Below are 18,545 nucleotides of genomic sequence, written 5' to 3' on the forward strand. Positions count from 1 at the left end.
TCCAGCGGAGACCCACTTTGTGGAAAAACAGGGCAAGCGATAAATTATACTTGAAAATTAGTTATCTGTTTTTTAAATTTTAGTTGGTACTTGGAAAATTTGTTCAGCTGTTTGGTAAACGTGGATGGCAAACGAGGTGTCATTTTCGAATGGCTAGGCTCGGACCTAAATAGTATTCCAAGACGTTGATGATTGCGAATTTTCGAATCCGTGAATAAAGATAGCACGAAACGTGGCTAAAACGATCGGCGGCTTCGCGTGTCGCAACCGGTCCGCCATAATTTTGATTAAATCATTACGCTTTAGAGCGCTTCGTCTTGACGTATATTTTATATTTTACACGTAATACGATACGCTGTAAGTGGCGTAAAGTATCGCGTAAAGTAGAAAATTAAAAGTATAAAATAATAGAAACGAAATAGAATATTAATTTAATCAATCAGTTTGGCCCGAGTCTAGCCTTTCAAGACCGTTGTATTCTCTTCTTAACTAACCCAATCTACGATAAACCTTCGACTTAAATAAAAACTCAATAGCCTCTAATATTCTAAATGATACTAAAATAGCATTTATAGAATCGCGTACGCCAACCGTGAAATATCCAACGCGCGTCTCGCCTCGTTCTCGCAATTCTAAATTACCTCTATCTACGCCACATCTTCGATTAAAACGTTTGAAATTTATTTCCAGAGTCGAATACGGAAATTACGCGCAGAAACACGATTACTTAAAAGTACAACGAACGTGTACGTAGCACGCGGGAAAGGGACGAGAGAACGAAGAAAGGGTTCCCTCTCTTTTTCTTTGTCTCGACCTCCTCTTTTTGATTCCTCGGCAACCTTTTTGATCTCGCGGTTAACGCGAATTACTCGGCACGTTCTTCGGCAAAGCGTTTAATTTCTTCTCGCTTGCGCGGCTGCTTCCACCACAAGAGCGACGAATAAACAAAAAGTCTCGTCTAGATTTTTCGACTCATGAATATCACATTGCCAGGAATGGCCTTTGCACTCTTCAAACAGCTTCCACTCCATTTTCTAAACTGAATTATTTAAGTCCTCCCACTGTTTCTCCTATCTGCTTCTCTCTCTCTCTCTCTCTCTCTCTCTCTCTCATCGTTCGCGCTCTTCTTCACCGTTCAGTTCGTTCTCGCTAATGTTTTTCACATTATCATTTTAAACACGACCGTATCGTTGCGACGCGTCAAATCTTCTGGACGTACCAACTTTTGTCCCTGGACTGTAAACTTCGCATCCGAGCTGTCTTTAATGATTCTGTTTGTTTGCTGTTCGGTGACGGCGATGGCGTTTCGTTGAATTTTTCTTCGTAATATGTACAATCTTGGGGAAAAATAATTCGACGACTTATAAATGTCTCTATATTATATCGCGTAAATTTTCAAATTGTAATTTTTACAGGTAATAGCGTATAATGTCTAAACACGCAAGAAATCGTTTCTCTTCCACAAAACGTTATATGACATCGTTATAAATGAAATTTTGACATAACAAATCGCCTTGCAACGTTAGACCGTTCAATTAGTTCTGCATACGCTATTCGCATTTAGTGAAAATTTAATAATTTATCGTTTCGTTCGCTCCGTTAATTTCACATTTCTTGTTAAATGTATACTTTTGTTTCTAATCTTTGTCGAAATCTAATAATTTACTTTCGCTTATAATTCAAAAAGTCTTGCGCTCTCCGTAATTTTCTAATCGTAAATTATCTATCAGAGCTTTACCATAGATCGCTGATATTCGAAATATCTGCTTTCGTCTACGAAATCTTTCGTACACGAAATGGACGATGGATGATCTGGGCAACGGTCGTCTCGATTATTTTCAATGATAAAGCAATCTGAAGCGAAATTTGTCAGAGCGAAGTTGGAACGTGGGACAAGTAGCGACGGGGCGTTATGGTCAGACGCCTGCGGTACTGAATTAGCCATTCATGGAAATTGCCTCACGCCCCTTCGTGATTTGACGAATACAGCGATTTGTCGATAAGAACTGTCGCTGACGGGCCGTTCCGAAGGCGAGAATACGGCCTGTGAATAAAGACTACCGTCTGAATATCGATCGCTCGGTCATCCGGAAACGATATTTTCGACGACCTTCGTAGTAGCATCGTTCCAAGGATGCACGATCCGCGACACAAATTGTCTTTCGTGATTATTCGGACGCGTTTCTTCGGCGGTTGTATATCGCTGTATAAATTAAGAGAAACAACGAAATTTAGCTGACAGAAACGTAATGAAACGTATTGGTAATGTCTGGAATAACTGGCCGAGTAACGAGCATGTATACGTAGTTACATCTAGTTGAAACTCTTTTCGTATAAATTCCTTGAAAAATGTTACAGGATTACTAAGGAATTATTATAATTCAATCGTCAGCCTCGTTTTTCCAATCAGAAATAAATAATCAGATATAAGATTAGTCTCTGCGTCGATGTGCATTTTATATATCTTTGTTTCAAGATATTTGGGCTAGCCTGCAGGATTGCTTGTAACTCAAACGAATACCGCTAAATACCGATAAATTTCATTTTGATTCGATTCGTTTACGAGATAACGCGTGTAAGTGGACTAGCATAGAAATATCGTTAGTCCAAGTTTGACAAAAGCAATTAGTTTCTTGTAATTTTGTCCGTTACGTATCGTGCGATAAGGATTTTATACCACGGTACCAAGTTTTCGATTTTCATCGACTCAATTACGTTAGCGATACCAAACTACTTTGTATTGCATATTTTTTTTCAATAGTAACGATCGTTAGAGAAGTACAACCGATAGGAAAACATAACCCATGTGGTAAATTCCGTCGGTAAAGATCCGACTAAATCCAGCCGCTGGTTTAATCTGCCGCAATTACGGAACGCTGTTGAACCTGTAATCCTATCTGATACGAGGTAAATAGAGATCCTTCGAATTTGAGACCATCCTGCTTCGATCTGCGCAAAAGTACCGCCGCATCGTTGATCTTTTTAATCTAATTAATTTAATAACGTCCTTAATCTCGCATCAGAGCAGATTAACTATCACAAGTATCGTATAAATTTCTATTTTAACACGTATTTACGCCTATTTTATTTAATCGCATAACATTGACTTTATTAATAAAATGATTCTTTATATGTAACAATTTTTTCGCAGATTTTGATCGTTCGATCGTCCTTTTCGAACAATAAACAAGAGAAATGATCATTTTTGACGTTTCGATCGAAAAGGTCGAAAAGGTCGAAGAGGTCGAAGAGGTCGAAAAACGAGAAGGGAAGTAACGCGAATAACGTGTAATTTCGTATTCGTTATTCTACTCTGCTGCGTTTGGTCCTCCTCCAATCCCGCATCGAAGAGGATCTCCACCATGGAGATTTCACGGGATCTAACGACCACTGTACAATTACAGGCCGGTGCTGTTTAATCCATGATCCCGTCTAATTCGATGGTACGCCGGTTTTCCCCGAATTTATCGAATATTTCCGCGAATATTTTATTTTTAGCGATCCAACGACGCGAACAGATCACGATACTAAATAGATGTAGCTTGAATGCAGCCGACTGCGTCCTTCGACTTGCTTTTTGCCTTGGCGTTGAAGAGATACGCGCGTTTGCCGTTGCAAAGATCGTTTAACTATAAATTAGACGCGAGGGCTCTCCAGAGACGATAACGAAATGTATTTATCAAACATTTTCCGCTACGAGAATATCGTAAACGATATCCGAGATTAAACAGGTTGAAACGTACGGAACACGAGAAGAAAACAAGAAAATTAATATATATCAAGAATGTAATTATAAAATAACAAAGAAATGATAATTTTAAATAGCTGGAAAAAGAATTTGCGTCAATCGGAAGTACACCGTGTATAGATCAAAAGTCTCTTCTTCGTTCTCTCTTACATTCGTCGTTTATATTCAACGACATTTTGCACAAATTGGAATTAACGTGGTTTTATAATTTCTTGAATAGCACGGATGCAGCTACAAAGTCCTTGCAAACCGTATAAAACGCGTTTTTATTTCTCGATTCAGGAAAATTCAATCTACCAAAGGAAATGTAACTGCAATTTCGCTGGCACTGTAAGTCGCACGGAATCGTATGGGAAAGCTAGCTACGTACGTTCGAAATGTATTTCGAAAGAAACTTTCTCGGTTACTTCGAAACAAAATAGGGTTGGTAGCATCGGTTGGCGAAAAGACTCGTTCGCTCGACCGAGCCCCACCACCACCGAGCTGCCTGCGAATTTTTCCCGCGTCCCGTCGTGCGCGATTGCACCGCGAGGAAACGCGAAATTGCAGCGGTGGTGTAGAGCCGGCGTCCTAAAGAAATTTAATTAGCGTCGACGTGCATTCGGTAAGTTTACGACGCACGAGTGTTGCGACCGTATCGCGCTACTACCGACCAACGGATGCAACTTGGCGGGCATTATCCGTGAACGCATAGGTCTGGCCGACGCATCGCGGCACGGTTAATTCGACGCGCGAAACTCCGCGACATGGAATTATTCGCTCTTGTTCGAACGAAACCGCTTCGAAGAATACGCAAAGAGCGTTGCGGATTTTCGTCGCTCTTTAAAATGGATAATGCAGCAAGAATTTTCGTATGGTTGCCGACAGAGATATTAAAAAAAGAAAGAAAATGATTTAATCTCACCTTGGCAACTCCGTAACCTTTGGCACGTAACCTGAAGAGGCAAGGTACTACAACGGCCGGCGAAACAGCAGCTACTACGCTTCCAAGCAAGAGACCCCATATCCAGGGCAAATGAAGAAGATATGTGGTTAGTACAGCTACGACGAGTGCTTCGACCACCCATGGAATTAGACCGAGCTTCGGCACCGTAACTTTCAACCTCTTCAAGGCGTTTGGATCCAAGTCCAAACCGGCTCTGGTAAGGATGATAACTAGAGCGACCTTTCTGTAACAGAAAACACGAGGATTAGCGACTGATCTTTACCGTGAAATATGACGAATTCTTTTCCAAAGGAGTCTCGACGATGTCCTTAACCGATTTTCGATAAACTGGTTTATTGATTTACTAATTAAATTCGACCAGATCCTCGATCTCGTCTAAAGTAAAGCAACCTGGCCTCGAACTTAGTCTCGTTTTCGCTCGTACAGTTTCGAATCAGCAAACTTATCGAATAATACTTTTAAACGTTCGAGAGATAATTAGGACCACTCGTTGTTAACGTTATCTAAATCCGGAGCGGAGACTTTAAGTAAAAGAATGTCGTGAAACTTTTGAGAAAACTCGACCGATGATGCGAGTTAAACGGGTTTCGCGCTTTAAAAGCGTATCCTCCGTTTGTTTAACCTGTTAACCACTTTCTAATCGTTTGCTCGCGAACCAACCAAGTTAGAGGAGCTGTTGCGCTTTTCAGCCAGGTCACTCGTGTTTCAGCTTTGAGAACGTATCTCTGGCGAATCTGTCTGGAAGCGAAGGGGCAGCTTATCGTCGGAGTTTGCCTCTCCGTTTGCATAGCGGGTGAAAATTCGACGCGTTTTCTCAAGATTGCCGATGCCTCGCAGAGGCACTCGTTCGCCAGAAACGCAGCTTCCTTTTCCCCGTTCCTCTTTCGCCGAAGAAACTCGTAATAGGATAAGTTTTGGACGGTCCGACTCCGCGAACCGGTTTCGCAAACTTTCATCTTTAACGTCGGTGGCATCTTTAACTATCCGCGAGACTCGACTTCTCGTAGAGTACATTTTCCGGCTTTTCGAAATTCGAACAACCTCGCGTTCCCTGGACCTCGTGCATTTTCATTTACATAGCGACGAGAACGACGTTTTAACGTGGTTTTATTCTCCTTTCGATAGAGTTACAATCATCCTTCGTAACGGACTCTTTGTAGATACGTTTGTATCACGGAGTAGGGTTTCAACAGCGTTAGTTCGATAAAAGAAGTTGCGGATTATTTGATAGTCGTGTAACGCGAAATGTTAATCGTACGATAATTAAGATCAAACAGGATACAAACTTGTTTTTTCCAATCTGAACCGATCTTCTTTACGAGACGTTCTTCTTCTTCTTCTTCTTCTTCTTGAAAAAGAGTAACGCTGTTTTGCGTAATTCGACAGTTTTACGTACGATGTGTACACGTAATGCAGGACGATCGTTGCGACAACGTGTCTCAGACCGATGACAAAACTTTACGCACTGGTCGTTATTATTCGCAGGGATGTTTAGCGCGCTATTAAAAATCTAACAAAGAGCAACGAAGAGCAACGAAATTCCATCACACGGAAAGAAACATTTTCTAGCAATTCTAAATATTCGATTCTATTCTAAATAAATATCGAATTTATATCGGACTCTAGAGCGACTAAACTCTCGTCGGAGACATTTTCTCGTTACGTTATAGAAAGTTGTTCGTGAAAGTACCGCGTCGTTCTTTAAAACGCAACAACTTCTTTAGAACTGGACCGAACGACTTGGATTTTTCGACGTGTTAGTAGACGGACGCGCTATGAAAATATCAAAAATACGTTCTTCTGGATTCACGTCAGTCGTATATATGCTGAAAATTTTATCGAAATCGTTTAAACCTTTTCTACGAGGTACGAGAATGGTTGGTTCGAAACGATGCTTAATCGCGGCTTTTTCCGCTACTTTCGCCCTAAAATCTAAAGATTCGTACACGTTTCGATGCCTGTCGCTTGTTTCTGCTTCGATCGGTTTCGATGAAATTTTTTGCATATAAATATACCTATGTACTCGACGTAATATATAACCAACGCAAATCCGCGAAACGTATTATTTAAATTTTCATTACAGTCTCGATTAGAAAAGCGTTCCTAAGCGCGTACAAAACCTTTCTTCTTTACCGTTTTCTTCGCGATTCCGAGCGGTTGTAGTTTTTTAAAAGTTTGCCGCGCGCCACCCAATAAATCGATGCTTGTAACTTGCGAGAAAAGGAAAAAGGTTTGGTCGAGTGATTTGATACGTTAACAAAATTTTGAAAGATTTAAAAAACTGTATTCCGTCTTAAAGGCTATACTTAAAGAAGAATAGTTTTGCAAATCACTGCTGTATGTTCGTTGCTTATCAGAGATATCGAAGAGGAGACGTAATTCTGACAATTTAAGCTTTCGGCGCGAAGGAAGCCTTTTTAACGATTCTCGGTCTCAGTATTTTCAAGCTTGGAGAAAACGCTTCATCGTGACGTTCGATCGAATCGAATCGAATCGAATCGAATTGAAATTCAACGAGGTCCTTTTCCTTTTTCTTTCATTCGCTTTCCCTTAAAAGTTGGAGGGAAATTTCGAGCGGAATTTGGATCCTGCTGCTTCCTGACTCGCCTGGGCGATGTTCGAAGAATAATATCGTTCTCACGACGTACTTATAGCAAGTTGTCCGAACGGAAGTTTGCTACGTACGACGCAGTTCGACGAGTGGAAACTCTACTTAATAACGCGTTGTTGTTTCCTTAGGCGATCAAAGAAGCGAGAAATTTCGCAAATTGACGCAAAGTTAGGTTTTACACGCGTCTAGCGCGCTGCTTCGTACGGGCAGTTCCCCGATTCTCGAACCGTGTTGCAGCGAATCCGTGTCGTAGTGGAAGCAGAGCGTCGAGTTAGTTAGTTGGTCAACTATGTAAGGAAATTACTATCGATTAAAATTATATAGAAAATCCTCGAGACGAATAAAGGAGGGGTGAAATTGGATCGTCTACTCGTCGTAAGTTATCGCTAAAAGAATTAGTTTTCAAGTTTGAATAGGTTTTTCGTACTTGGTATTAGACGACCTGGTTGGAAGACGACGATATTACATCGGCGAACTGCTGGAGAATGGTTGACACGCGTGCTTAAATATTTTTAGTAGGTTCGAGAATATTTCGTCGTTTTCGAGATACGTTTAAATACCTTTGGGGATTCGTGCGAGGAAACGCGACAAAACGAGATTATCATCGAAGGAGAAGGAATCTTTCGCGAGTTGCTAAAAAGTTAATTTTTTAAGCGACGCGTTTTAAGCGATATCGAGAAGAGGTACGTACCTATTTCCGTCTGTACAAATAAGAATCAAGATATTCGAAGAAAAGAGAAAACGTAATTAAATCAATTGATTTCGATTAAATACTCGTCGTACTTCTTTTTGTCGTCTCTTGTAAAGTACGATCAAAGTTTAATATCGAGCGCAGGTTTCGCAGTTGGAAAATTTCATTCTTCGATACGGATTAGATGTTACCGGGCGTAGGAGAGAAGCTGCGAAAGAAAGATTTCCTTCGCGTAAAGGAAAAGCTTTTGAGAAAATTTATACTTATTATATACGTTATTTATATTTTTTTATTATCACCGGTGCAATTAATCGAAAAGATCGGCTCGACGAAAGCTCGATGAAAACTTTACCCTCTCTCTTGCTCTTTGCCGCCTCTTGCCTTTGCCTCTTCTCTGTCTGTCCATTTCTCTCCGAGGAAAAGAAGATAACCGCGGTATATAAAAGCAAAGGAGGAAAAGAGGAGAAATAAGAGGAAGAAGAGTCGTTGCGAGAGTACAATAGCACCTGGACAAAACGTTGCCTGGCAGGAACTATTATTTGGCGGGCATTCGTTGGCCAGTTCGTTGTTCCGCGGCCAAAATGTGTCGCGCGAAGAACACTTGACCTACATCTATGCCGGGCTACCGGCGAACCACCAGTGAGACGTGCTCTAATTTGAATTAATGGTTCGCTGTAATGTGCAGAAAACAACAACACCCACCAGCCAAGCTTCACGCCCCAGTAGATCCGATCGTTCGTTGTTCGGTCGTGGTTGGCCCCGACCTCCTTTTTCCGGGACTAGACTTACAAATCTGTTCACCGTTTCACCGATCGTCTTTCTCTCGCTACTCGTCGCATCGGTGCGAGCGCGCGTATATCGTCTTATCGAATTCCAACCATCGACTACATTTTGCCGAAAATTTCATCGACCGTACAGAACGCACGCTGCACCTAAGAGGCCGACCTATGCTATACGTTTTACGTTATAGAATATACATCTGTTGGATTTTGCGGTTGCACCGGTGCGACATTTCGTTCGCCTGTGTACGCTAGGGTCAAGTACGATGCTTTAATATTAATTAATTGACGTGAATTTAATGTATTTTCTCTTTCTTTCTTTCTTTCTTTCTTTCCATTTCTTTTCCCGCTCTATATACCTCTGTGTTTCTGGAGATCCGTTTAAAAAGGTCGCCGCTAAGTCGACCTCGATACCGAAATTCCCCAAGCTTAAATTCATTTTAACGCATCGTACCGGTACTCGTTAACGAGGTAAATAACGCGACGTTACGTACGATTGCGATTAAAAATAATCGTAGCGGCTGCGTGAAAGTCTCGTTGGAAATATGGCGATTAGAACGTCGAAACGCGAAGAAAGAGCGCGTGGATCGAGTGAATTTCAGATTGATTCGACAGACAGACAGAAAAGACAAACGCGCAATGTAGCTCGGTGCACGCGTTATCGTATTTCGGACAACTCCACGAATTTATCTCGATTAATTAGCTTAGATTAGTTGCTCCGCGTTTAAACGGTTTTAAGTTGAAAAGTATTTTTTAGACTAAAGGAACGATCTCGAAACGTGCGAGAACGCTGTCCATCCGTGTTCCTCGGTCCCGGCGAACGCTCGAACGAATAGTAATCGATAATGGAATAATCGAAGCCACAACGGCGGCCGCAATGGACTCTAAATTCGCTTTGGATAAGGTGTACGGAGAGCGTGGCGGGTGTTATCGATCGAACGAAGTACGGGTCGCGCGTACCCTGCATGCATTCGTACGAATTGGCCTTAACGCCTCTAACCCAGAAACGTCAGGATTCCTGGCATGCCAGCGCGACCCTCGATAATCTCGATCCGCGCGATCGATGCCACCCACGATCTGTTCGTCCACAAGCTCGCGGATTTAGACCCTGGTCGTGCCACTTGATCGACGATTACACATGAATCGATTACACGCGCAAAACCGCGTGTGTCTGCAACAATAGACAGACTCTTTACTTTTATATCTATTTTTCTCTGCAAGTTATTAAGCAGCGTTTCTTGGAGGATCTAATAGCATTCGGTTTCGATGGCCCGACATTTCCAAGTCGCATACGGAGAATTAAAGCGTATAATCATCGTGTTACCTTACTTACTTCGGCTTTCTATAGACAATAGATAATATTGAAACTGGCCGAGTCGAAATGCTAATAAAAATATAGGACATTCTCTAAACGTTAATATTTTAATCGACTTGAAGATTCGACTTAAAGAGGAAACAATCGCTACGTGGTACGTGCAACCGGTCAGTGTGTGTCTGTAATGTGCGTATACGCGCGTGTCAGCGACGAAGCCATCTACTATTACGTAACGTTACAAGCTTATTACCGTTCGTACAATGGCCGCGAACACCTCCAATCGCTTCATCTCCTGCCTTCGGCAAACTATGACGGTCCAAGTTTTCGCGAATCGCGATTAATCGACGAGAGAGACGAGATTTTGTCGGTTTAATCGTTAGTTATCCGACGTAAGAAATTAAACGAGAATCGTGTACGTTGTATAATTTTCGTGTTTGCAAATTTTCAAACGGTCGTACATGGACGAAGGCGGATTTCTGCATTTTCAGGCTCTGAAACTTTCGAACGTTCAAACGCGATAATACACCTCGGTGATAAATATATTTTTCGTAGAATAGAACGTTTTCGAAGAAATTCTATAAAGCTAGAAAATGACAAGTTCGTGTTCGGTACTGGTGCGCTCGTAATTCAACAATTTTTGCAACTGACATCGCAGCCAAGTGTATATCGAGATAAGTTTGCCTGTATAACTCACGCTATGTTTCCTATACCGAACCTGTAAATGATAATATACGATTCGCGTGGTCGAACGCGGAAAAATATCTATTTACGTGTATTTAAGTCTTTTGCTTTGCTACGGCTCGTAAATATTCGCGAATCGAAAGCACAAGAATCTAATACGTAATCCTTTATCAGATGAAAATACGAGAAATCTACGAGTGTCGTGGACAATGCGATCGACGCGCATGGCATACGACGATGTTTTGAATTTCCAAGTATAATAATCGCTTCGATAACATAATCCCTCAGATTACCAACCTCTGTAAGCTTTGTTCGTACGCGGACGATCTAATAAAAACGGAAGGCATCGCCACTTTTCACTTTATCGCCAATATATAGCGATAAGATACATTTTTTTACGGTAAAATACGCATCGATACTTGACGCGAAAGATTTCCTTCTCCGGCCAACGTATCGACTTGCGAGAAGATGACTTTAAAGGGAAAGAAAATCTCGAAAACTATAGAATATACGCGGAATAAAATTACACCGCCATACGTTTCACGGTAAGTAAACTTACGGGGAAACTTTCAATCTCAAAGTCGAACGTCGCTTTTGCGTCGCGGTTTTAGGAGAGACAAACCTTGGACACTCTATCCATAGCTACTGATTTACGGCACACCCCCCCCCCCTGGACGACTGCAGACTCGCGGAATCGGCCATCGTGGAAGAGCCAAGAAGTCCGTTTAACGAGCATCTTCGACGCGTCATTAGGTCTCGGAGGATGAAAGGAATGCCGCCGGGATCGAAGGGAATCTAGAAGGATTTGATCTAGGATTTGGTAGTTGGACTTGTTTCGATCGTCTCGCTACGAACGTGCAAACGAGATCGGCGATTCTTCCGTTCACAGAAACTTGCCAGAATTTCTGTATTCTCCGTTATATTGTGTACTTTTGCCGTTGTTTCGGCGAATTTTAAGACGCAAGAGATCAAGTCGGGTCTCGACGCGATGTCTCCCGTTACAGGAACTCTGGCGACCTGTAAACTGTAAAAAAAGGTCACGAGGAAAGGTGTAGAAGCAAACGCAACGGCACGAGCGAATCGAGCGTTTCTATTCATCGACTAGCGCGACGCGTCCACGACAATTCGAAATGCCTACCGATCTGACACAAATTGCTGAAAATATTTAAGCGTTACCAGATCTACGCGTACCATTTACCACGCGCACGCACACACACACACACATATATAGCGTTGTTGAATCTCGTTTAATCGTTCTGTACGAGCTTCGGTCATCGGTGTGGTAGCTGAAAAATTAAACAAACTGAATTATATCGTATCAGAAAGGAACGAGTAAATACGGGTACGTTCGAGAGAGAACGCGGGTTCGTATCCGAAAAATCGAGCTTTACCGTTCGATAGTTCGGCACTCTCGATTCCACGAGATTCTCGACAATCCCTTAATAAAAGAAAAAAAAAAAATAAATAAAAAAGAACCAATAGCTCGAACCACGTCAACTACCCTCCAACCTGGGCGTAAACATGCCAGGACAACTAGAATACCTTTGCAAACAACCATCCGAGGGAAAGAGTTGGCTCTCCGTGAATCAACGTTTCCGACAACGGAAACTTCGTACACGATGTTTTATTCCACCGTTTCGATTTATTTTCCTCCCTTTTTTACACCAACCGACTCTCCACGCGTGTTCTACCACGTGTTTCAGAGCACTCTTTATTAATATTCCCCCGAGAGGCTATTTGAAAACATCGTTCCACCGCAACACTCCATCGGACAGGTGAGATTCCCCTTTCTCTCTCTCTCTCTATCTCTCTTTCTCTCTTCCCGTCGCGCGTATAGTAAACGAATCTCGATAAAATAACCGATCACTGATCGACGAAGCCTGCTGATTACCTACCACCCACTACAACCGACGTGCAATAAAACCGAGAACGTAGAGCATTGCGTTGTATCGTGAGAAAAAAGAAGAAGAGACAGACAACTTCGGGACAAGCGAAAGGATTAATAACGGGGAAGATTGGAGGAGAGCGCGGTAAAATCATCTGCGTCGCGTATTAACAAAGATAGTATAAGATAGATAAGAATATAATATAGAAATCGTGCGAAAAAAAATCCGATGGCAAACTAGGAAAACGAATTGGATTTGAGAATTTGTTGTTCCCTTTATTGTATAGCCAGCTGCGAACGCGATAGTCGAACAAATTTAGCAATTTGTTCGTGCAATTGCACGGGATGGTATGACGATTAGATTCGAAAAACTCGCTACGACTAAACAAATTTTCGATGCGATATTTCGATAGATTTACCCGCATGTATAATAACAGCGAATGACGTTACCACGTGTAAAAGCTGCAGATCGTACGATCTCGTAGAGAATTGGAACAATTAAGCTACGTTAAGTGGAAGGGAGAAAGGGCGATACATAAACCGCGAAACACAGAAGAAACAGTTTACCGAGCTTTCGTTGATAATTTTATCTGACGGCAGTTGCCAAGTATCGGAGATACCGCGTTAACAACGCTATATAGCGGCTAATAAAGCCATAACAGATCGGTTTTTCTTTTCTATTTACGCGATATTGAAAGATGGTTATCTCGTTCATCGACGATTTCGTCGATTTAGGTTCGACTATAATCGCGGAACGAAGCGACAGAGTCGTAAGATAAATCGGCGAGCGGCGGTAACACGTATGGAAGAAAGATATTCGGAATGCCGAGCTGGATAATTTGACGAATCGATGCGACGAAGATCATCGAAACGGACCAAGTACGTCGACGTGTAGCCTGTTTCCTCTGATCAGCCTGTATCTTATTCGTTTACGAAAGGAGAGAGGGAGGACTCGTGAAAGAGGAGCTCGGCGAGACCATCCATGAATACCGAATCCATGAATTAATACACGATGGAGCACAGCCACGAGTTATTCAATCGCGCAAATGCGTTTAACGAAACGAACGCTCGCGTTTGTTCAAATTCAACCGTTTTAAGGCGCAATCGTTTATTTTCATCGCGTCGCTCGGATCCTAACGTCTAACGATAGGTATAATATATTTCGTTTAGGCGAGTTTATACGAGTTGTTTGTATTTTTGATATAGACGGGTGGCTCTCTAGCGTCGAGAAAATAGAGAAAGACGAAGAAGATAGGAAATGGTTTGCTCGAGATAGAAAATGCGGCTTGTGAAACGAGCGACCAGCTAATGAGCTGCTGCGGTATCGGTTAGGCCGTGCAATTTCGAGGTCGGCCATTCCCCGACAGATTTACATCACGGGAACATTTGCGTAGACGTAATAGCTTGGGTCGGACGCGGTGCGGATACCTCGATGCAATATCGAAGCGCAACGCGATTCGGCTTCTGTATCGCTCCACGTTGCGAATCGAACCACGAACGATTGTCTTTCGGCTTCTCTTGGGACTGATAGATTCACGTTGAACGTCGTGATATACGAGTTTCGATTCTGACAGTTGCATGCTAACTCAACGATGGACCGTAGAAGATCGCGTTGTTTTTGGCTGTTTCGCTTTAGATAACGCGTTTAGAAACGCACGTACATGGTGAATTAGTTACGCGCAGGAAATCGTAATTAAAGAATTTAACCGATAGCGCTGGATTATGGATATTGAATTAATATTCGATATAAATGCGATATAATAGGCACGCGACACGGATACAAGGATGCATTTTAGGATTAAAGGTTGTTTGTTACGAATCATCGTATATCAGCTAGCGAGTTAACGGATCGAACGGATTATTTGAATTTATAAAAGCGAGATTTTACGTAACGTAAAGGAGCAGTTTATTCGTGATGTTTGATCTTCCGATCAAGAATATTAATTAGAAAGTTTGAATTTTTTTTAAGTAATATAGCATAGTATACCCGTATAGTACGATATAACGTAGGATCTTCGATCTAAACTGAACTTATTTAGTTTAATCATTTATAGACTGTCCTAAATGTCGTTTAAACGTCGGCAATTAAGCCGAACCTTGCCTTCTGTATTGCTTTGAAAGGCTTTGAAAGTATCGGATCGATTATATTTTCGCGAAATTAGCAAACTAATTAGTAAACAAACAACGGCTTAAAAGTACTACATAACCTTAGAATATCTAGTGGCAATTATCGTTATCTTTCGCTTGAACTTTTTCCTCGTTTCTACACGTATCTCGCAACATTGTTGAAAACATAACGATTAAAATAATCTTCGACTATGCGTTTGCACGACCGAATCATTTTTCCTTTCTTCGTGTTTCTTCGTCTTTCTATTTTCAATGCCTTTTACGCGCGATTTCTATTACGCTTGGCAATACGAAAGCACCATCGAGACGAAACAGAAGATTTTACTAGAAACTTTTCTAATTTTCCAGTGTCGATGTCCAACGAAACGTCGTTGTAAATCGTTGTAAAATTCGTATCCGGATCTTTGAAAGAATTACGTTTATTATATACAACGATAGTTGCGAAACGTCGGATGTTCAGGAAACTATATTTACGAAACGTGACTCGTGTCGAAACCAAAGCGTTCGTCGTCTAATTCGACCGGAAGGAAGGGAAAATCGCCGCTCGGTTTCCACGCGATCGGGCGTTTTCGTGGATTTCATCACGGTCCATCGACTCTACAGCACGTCGAATACACCTTGGACTCCGAAGCTGTCTTGCCGTGCTTCGACGAAACAAACCCGAGACGCGCGCCGCTACCTACCTAATATCATAAATATCTAAAACTTGCTTCTACCAGTGCCTTCTTCTAAGATATTTTCCTGCCGATAGGGTGCGTGCGCGATTTTAACGTAAATTTGTCATATTATGCTAAATAATGTTCAAGAGTAACATCGAGACAACTATTCTTACGATACTTAAAAAAACGGACTATTTTTTAACGTGCTTGGACAAACGCAGAGACAACGATCTTTCTCGACTTTGTCTATTCGTCTACCTGTCCTGTACAAGGTACGTACGTATATAGGTTTTTCTACCTTTTACCTCGGGCGATGTAGCTTAAACGTTGTTAATTAAAAGAACTCGTAGACGACGAGTAACTAGACGTTATATACGCTTGATATAACAAAGTGGCTGTAATAACGGAAGACTCGCGAACATCGAAAGAGAAATTTTTGTAAGAAGAATAAATGGACGATTACGAAGCGAATTAACGAAAGAACGAGACAGAGGTTCCTCGATACCCAACTTTCTACGGCGTGTACGACTTGTACGGCGTTTGGTAAGGATAACGTTGTTGATCCTTTTCTATAAGAATATCGAATTATAGCCAATGACCTTTTCATCGGAAGCTTTAAGAACGTAAAATTTGCGCTCGAACGTTAAAAAGATTTGCAATGTTGCCGCGAGCGACGCTTGTCCGCATTAAGCGTCGAAGTAACGCGTTGAACGAATTACGCGAATTCTCATCCTCGACCGTTTAATTCATCCACATGGGACCATCGACGTAATATGTAACCGATTAACGTAGACAATGTTCTGCTTTAAACTAGCTGTTAAACCCTCTCTAGCCGTGCTTGCCTCTGTTGTTGTTACAAACGTGGCTCGAAGCTTTTGCAAAAAAATGACTTCGAGGAGCGACTTGCGACGAAGCCGACGAAGCCGACCAAGTCGACCAAGAGATAAAGAGACCCTCGAGTGTACGTGTATCGCTCGTAAGTGTGTATACGCTACGTATGGATAAAGTAGCTGAATTTTAAAATGGATTAATACGCGCCAGTTAAACGGGGACAAGTGTTTCGCGGCACGTTGAACTAACTAATACGTGCAACGTGTCCGCCCTGCTTCGGTAGATAGACACCAACTTTTGATACGAAAATTGCGACAATGTTCTAGTGGCTGCTCGACCCTGTTACTTATATCATCGACTCGACAACCGGATTTCCGCGAGGAAATATCCTAAGATCAGAGTGCGCGATAATTAGCTAATTACGTGTTTCTATAGCGATAACTTTTCAACAAAATTTCGATCGTCCTACGTGTACAAGTAGCGTTCGTTGCTGCGTGTGTATACAAAGTTATCGGTATTCTTCGTACGGCTTTTAAGTAACGGTTCGATCGATCGGTAAAATCAGGTAAAATCAGGTGAGTTTGAGAATAGGAATTTTAAAGGAAACCGATTCCACGGTAATGGATCGGTAGAATAAAAAATGGGAGTATACAGAATAAAAGTTAGAAAACAGGTACGAGATAGGTGTAAAACGATTTTCTTTTCTCGTTAGAAAAAAATTACAATTACCTAGAGTTTATCGCTTTCATAGAAAATCATAGAACTAAGAAGCGTAATAAAAAGATTACATGTTGCTAATCCCTAATGATAAAAGAAGAAGTACACCGATACATATGCAGGTGCATTAGACGCATTTATTTCGATAAAGAAACTATTGTAGACATTTTTCTAGTTTCTTGCTTCTTATCTTAGATACAACGCGATTGAGGGTTCGGCTGACGTAAACGTAAAAATAATTTTATACAAGCGTCGTAATAAGCGTCGGAAGTGTAAACGAGTAAAATTTCGATATTTCGATCGATGCTAACTGTCGTTTCGCCGAAACGATCCACCATTTTCATTTCAGTTTATACGGCGATAGCTTCGGACAAATTTGAAAATAGATCCACACTGTACATATTCGGAATACGCGTGATCGCGTCGAATTATCGCAATATCGCCATTTTACGATGTACGTTATTCAGCCATCTTTCCGGAATACTTGCTTCGATACGTTTGTTCGCATTTTGAGGAATTCGCTCGATGGAAGAATATCGTCGTTGCGTTATAAATAACAATGAATAAAGATAAATACAATAAATTATTTCTTTGTTATTGCTTCTCGATCTACATATCGCACAGTTGTAATTACATAAAGTGTACGAACAAGAAGGATAATGTTCGTAATTTATGCCGATTAATAATCAGCTAAAAGTTGTTCGAAATATCGATTTTTGAGACACATTTCTACGAACGGTAACCAGTCGTTGTACAGTTTCGCTCGAGTAATAGAATAGCGGTGAATAATCGACGACGACGTCTGTTACGTGTGAGAATAAGTCGAAAATGTAGAATAAAATTTGTTGAAAAGATGCTTTGCTTCTAAAAGAAAATTTATCACGCGCGTACGCTAGGCCATTATCGTTCGAAAGTTGAGTTTTTGACGAAACGTCGTTGAATTAGAACGGTTGAAATTGGCCGAGGAAGAGGCATCTTCGTCTGGACGACGATGTTGTCGACGAAAACGAATTCGTTTCACCAGTTTGGAGGCAAAGATACGGCGACCAGGGAAAAATGGGCCATGCCCGCCCGATCAATCGCGCGCAATCCAAGCATTTCGGCTTCCTCTTTTATCGTAATAAACCCTCTGACCGGATGTTTACGCCGGATAGAGAGAATGGTAGGTAACGCGGATAAAGCTGACCAAACACGTAAGCGATTCACCGGCACGCTCGCTTAGATAGACCAAGCCGCGTTCTATACCTGTGCAATGTGCAAACATCGATCGGCCGATCTGGCAAAACGGTCGGAACCATAGTCGAACGTTTATCGACTCGAACGATCGACTTTGTTGCGACGACTGTAAAAGTACGCATAGAGTTGGATTCTTCGATGAGAACGCGAAAGCCTCTGTGTCGCGAACTAATCGACTGGATCGCTTTGTCGATGTTTCGTTTCGGCAGCACAGAATTTCAAAGGGTGTGTCGCGAAGGATAGACGAATCGACGTTGTAACGATTCTGTCGTCGCGTTATGCTCGAACGATGCGAATATCTCAATGGCTCTCGAAGCGT

General features: G+C 41.8%; 1 protein-coding gene across 2 annotated transcripts in view; it reads right to left on the minus strand.

Annotated features, from left to right (window-relative positions):
• The window catches only part of LOC132910829 (sodium/hydrogen exchanger 9B2), a 103,016-nt gene that overhangs the window by 33,574 nt on the left and 50,897 nt on the right, over positions 1–18,545 (minus strand). For both annotated transcript variants that reach the window (XM_060966910.1, XM_060966909.1), the window contains exon 3: positions 4,653–4,917. In XM_060966910.1, coding sequence (XP_060822893.1) covers positions 4,653–4,917 — 265 coding nt within the window. The remainder of the gene's footprint in view (positions 1–4,652; positions 4,918–18,545) is intronic.

Source organism: Bombus pascuorum, chromosome 9, assembly GCF_905332965.1.
Source record: "Bombus pascuorum chromosome 9, iyBomPasc1.1, whole genome shotgun sequence".
Classification (NCBI taxonomy): domain Eukaryota; kingdom Metazoa; phylum Arthropoda; class Insecta; order Hymenoptera; family Apidae; genus Bombus; species Bombus pascuorum.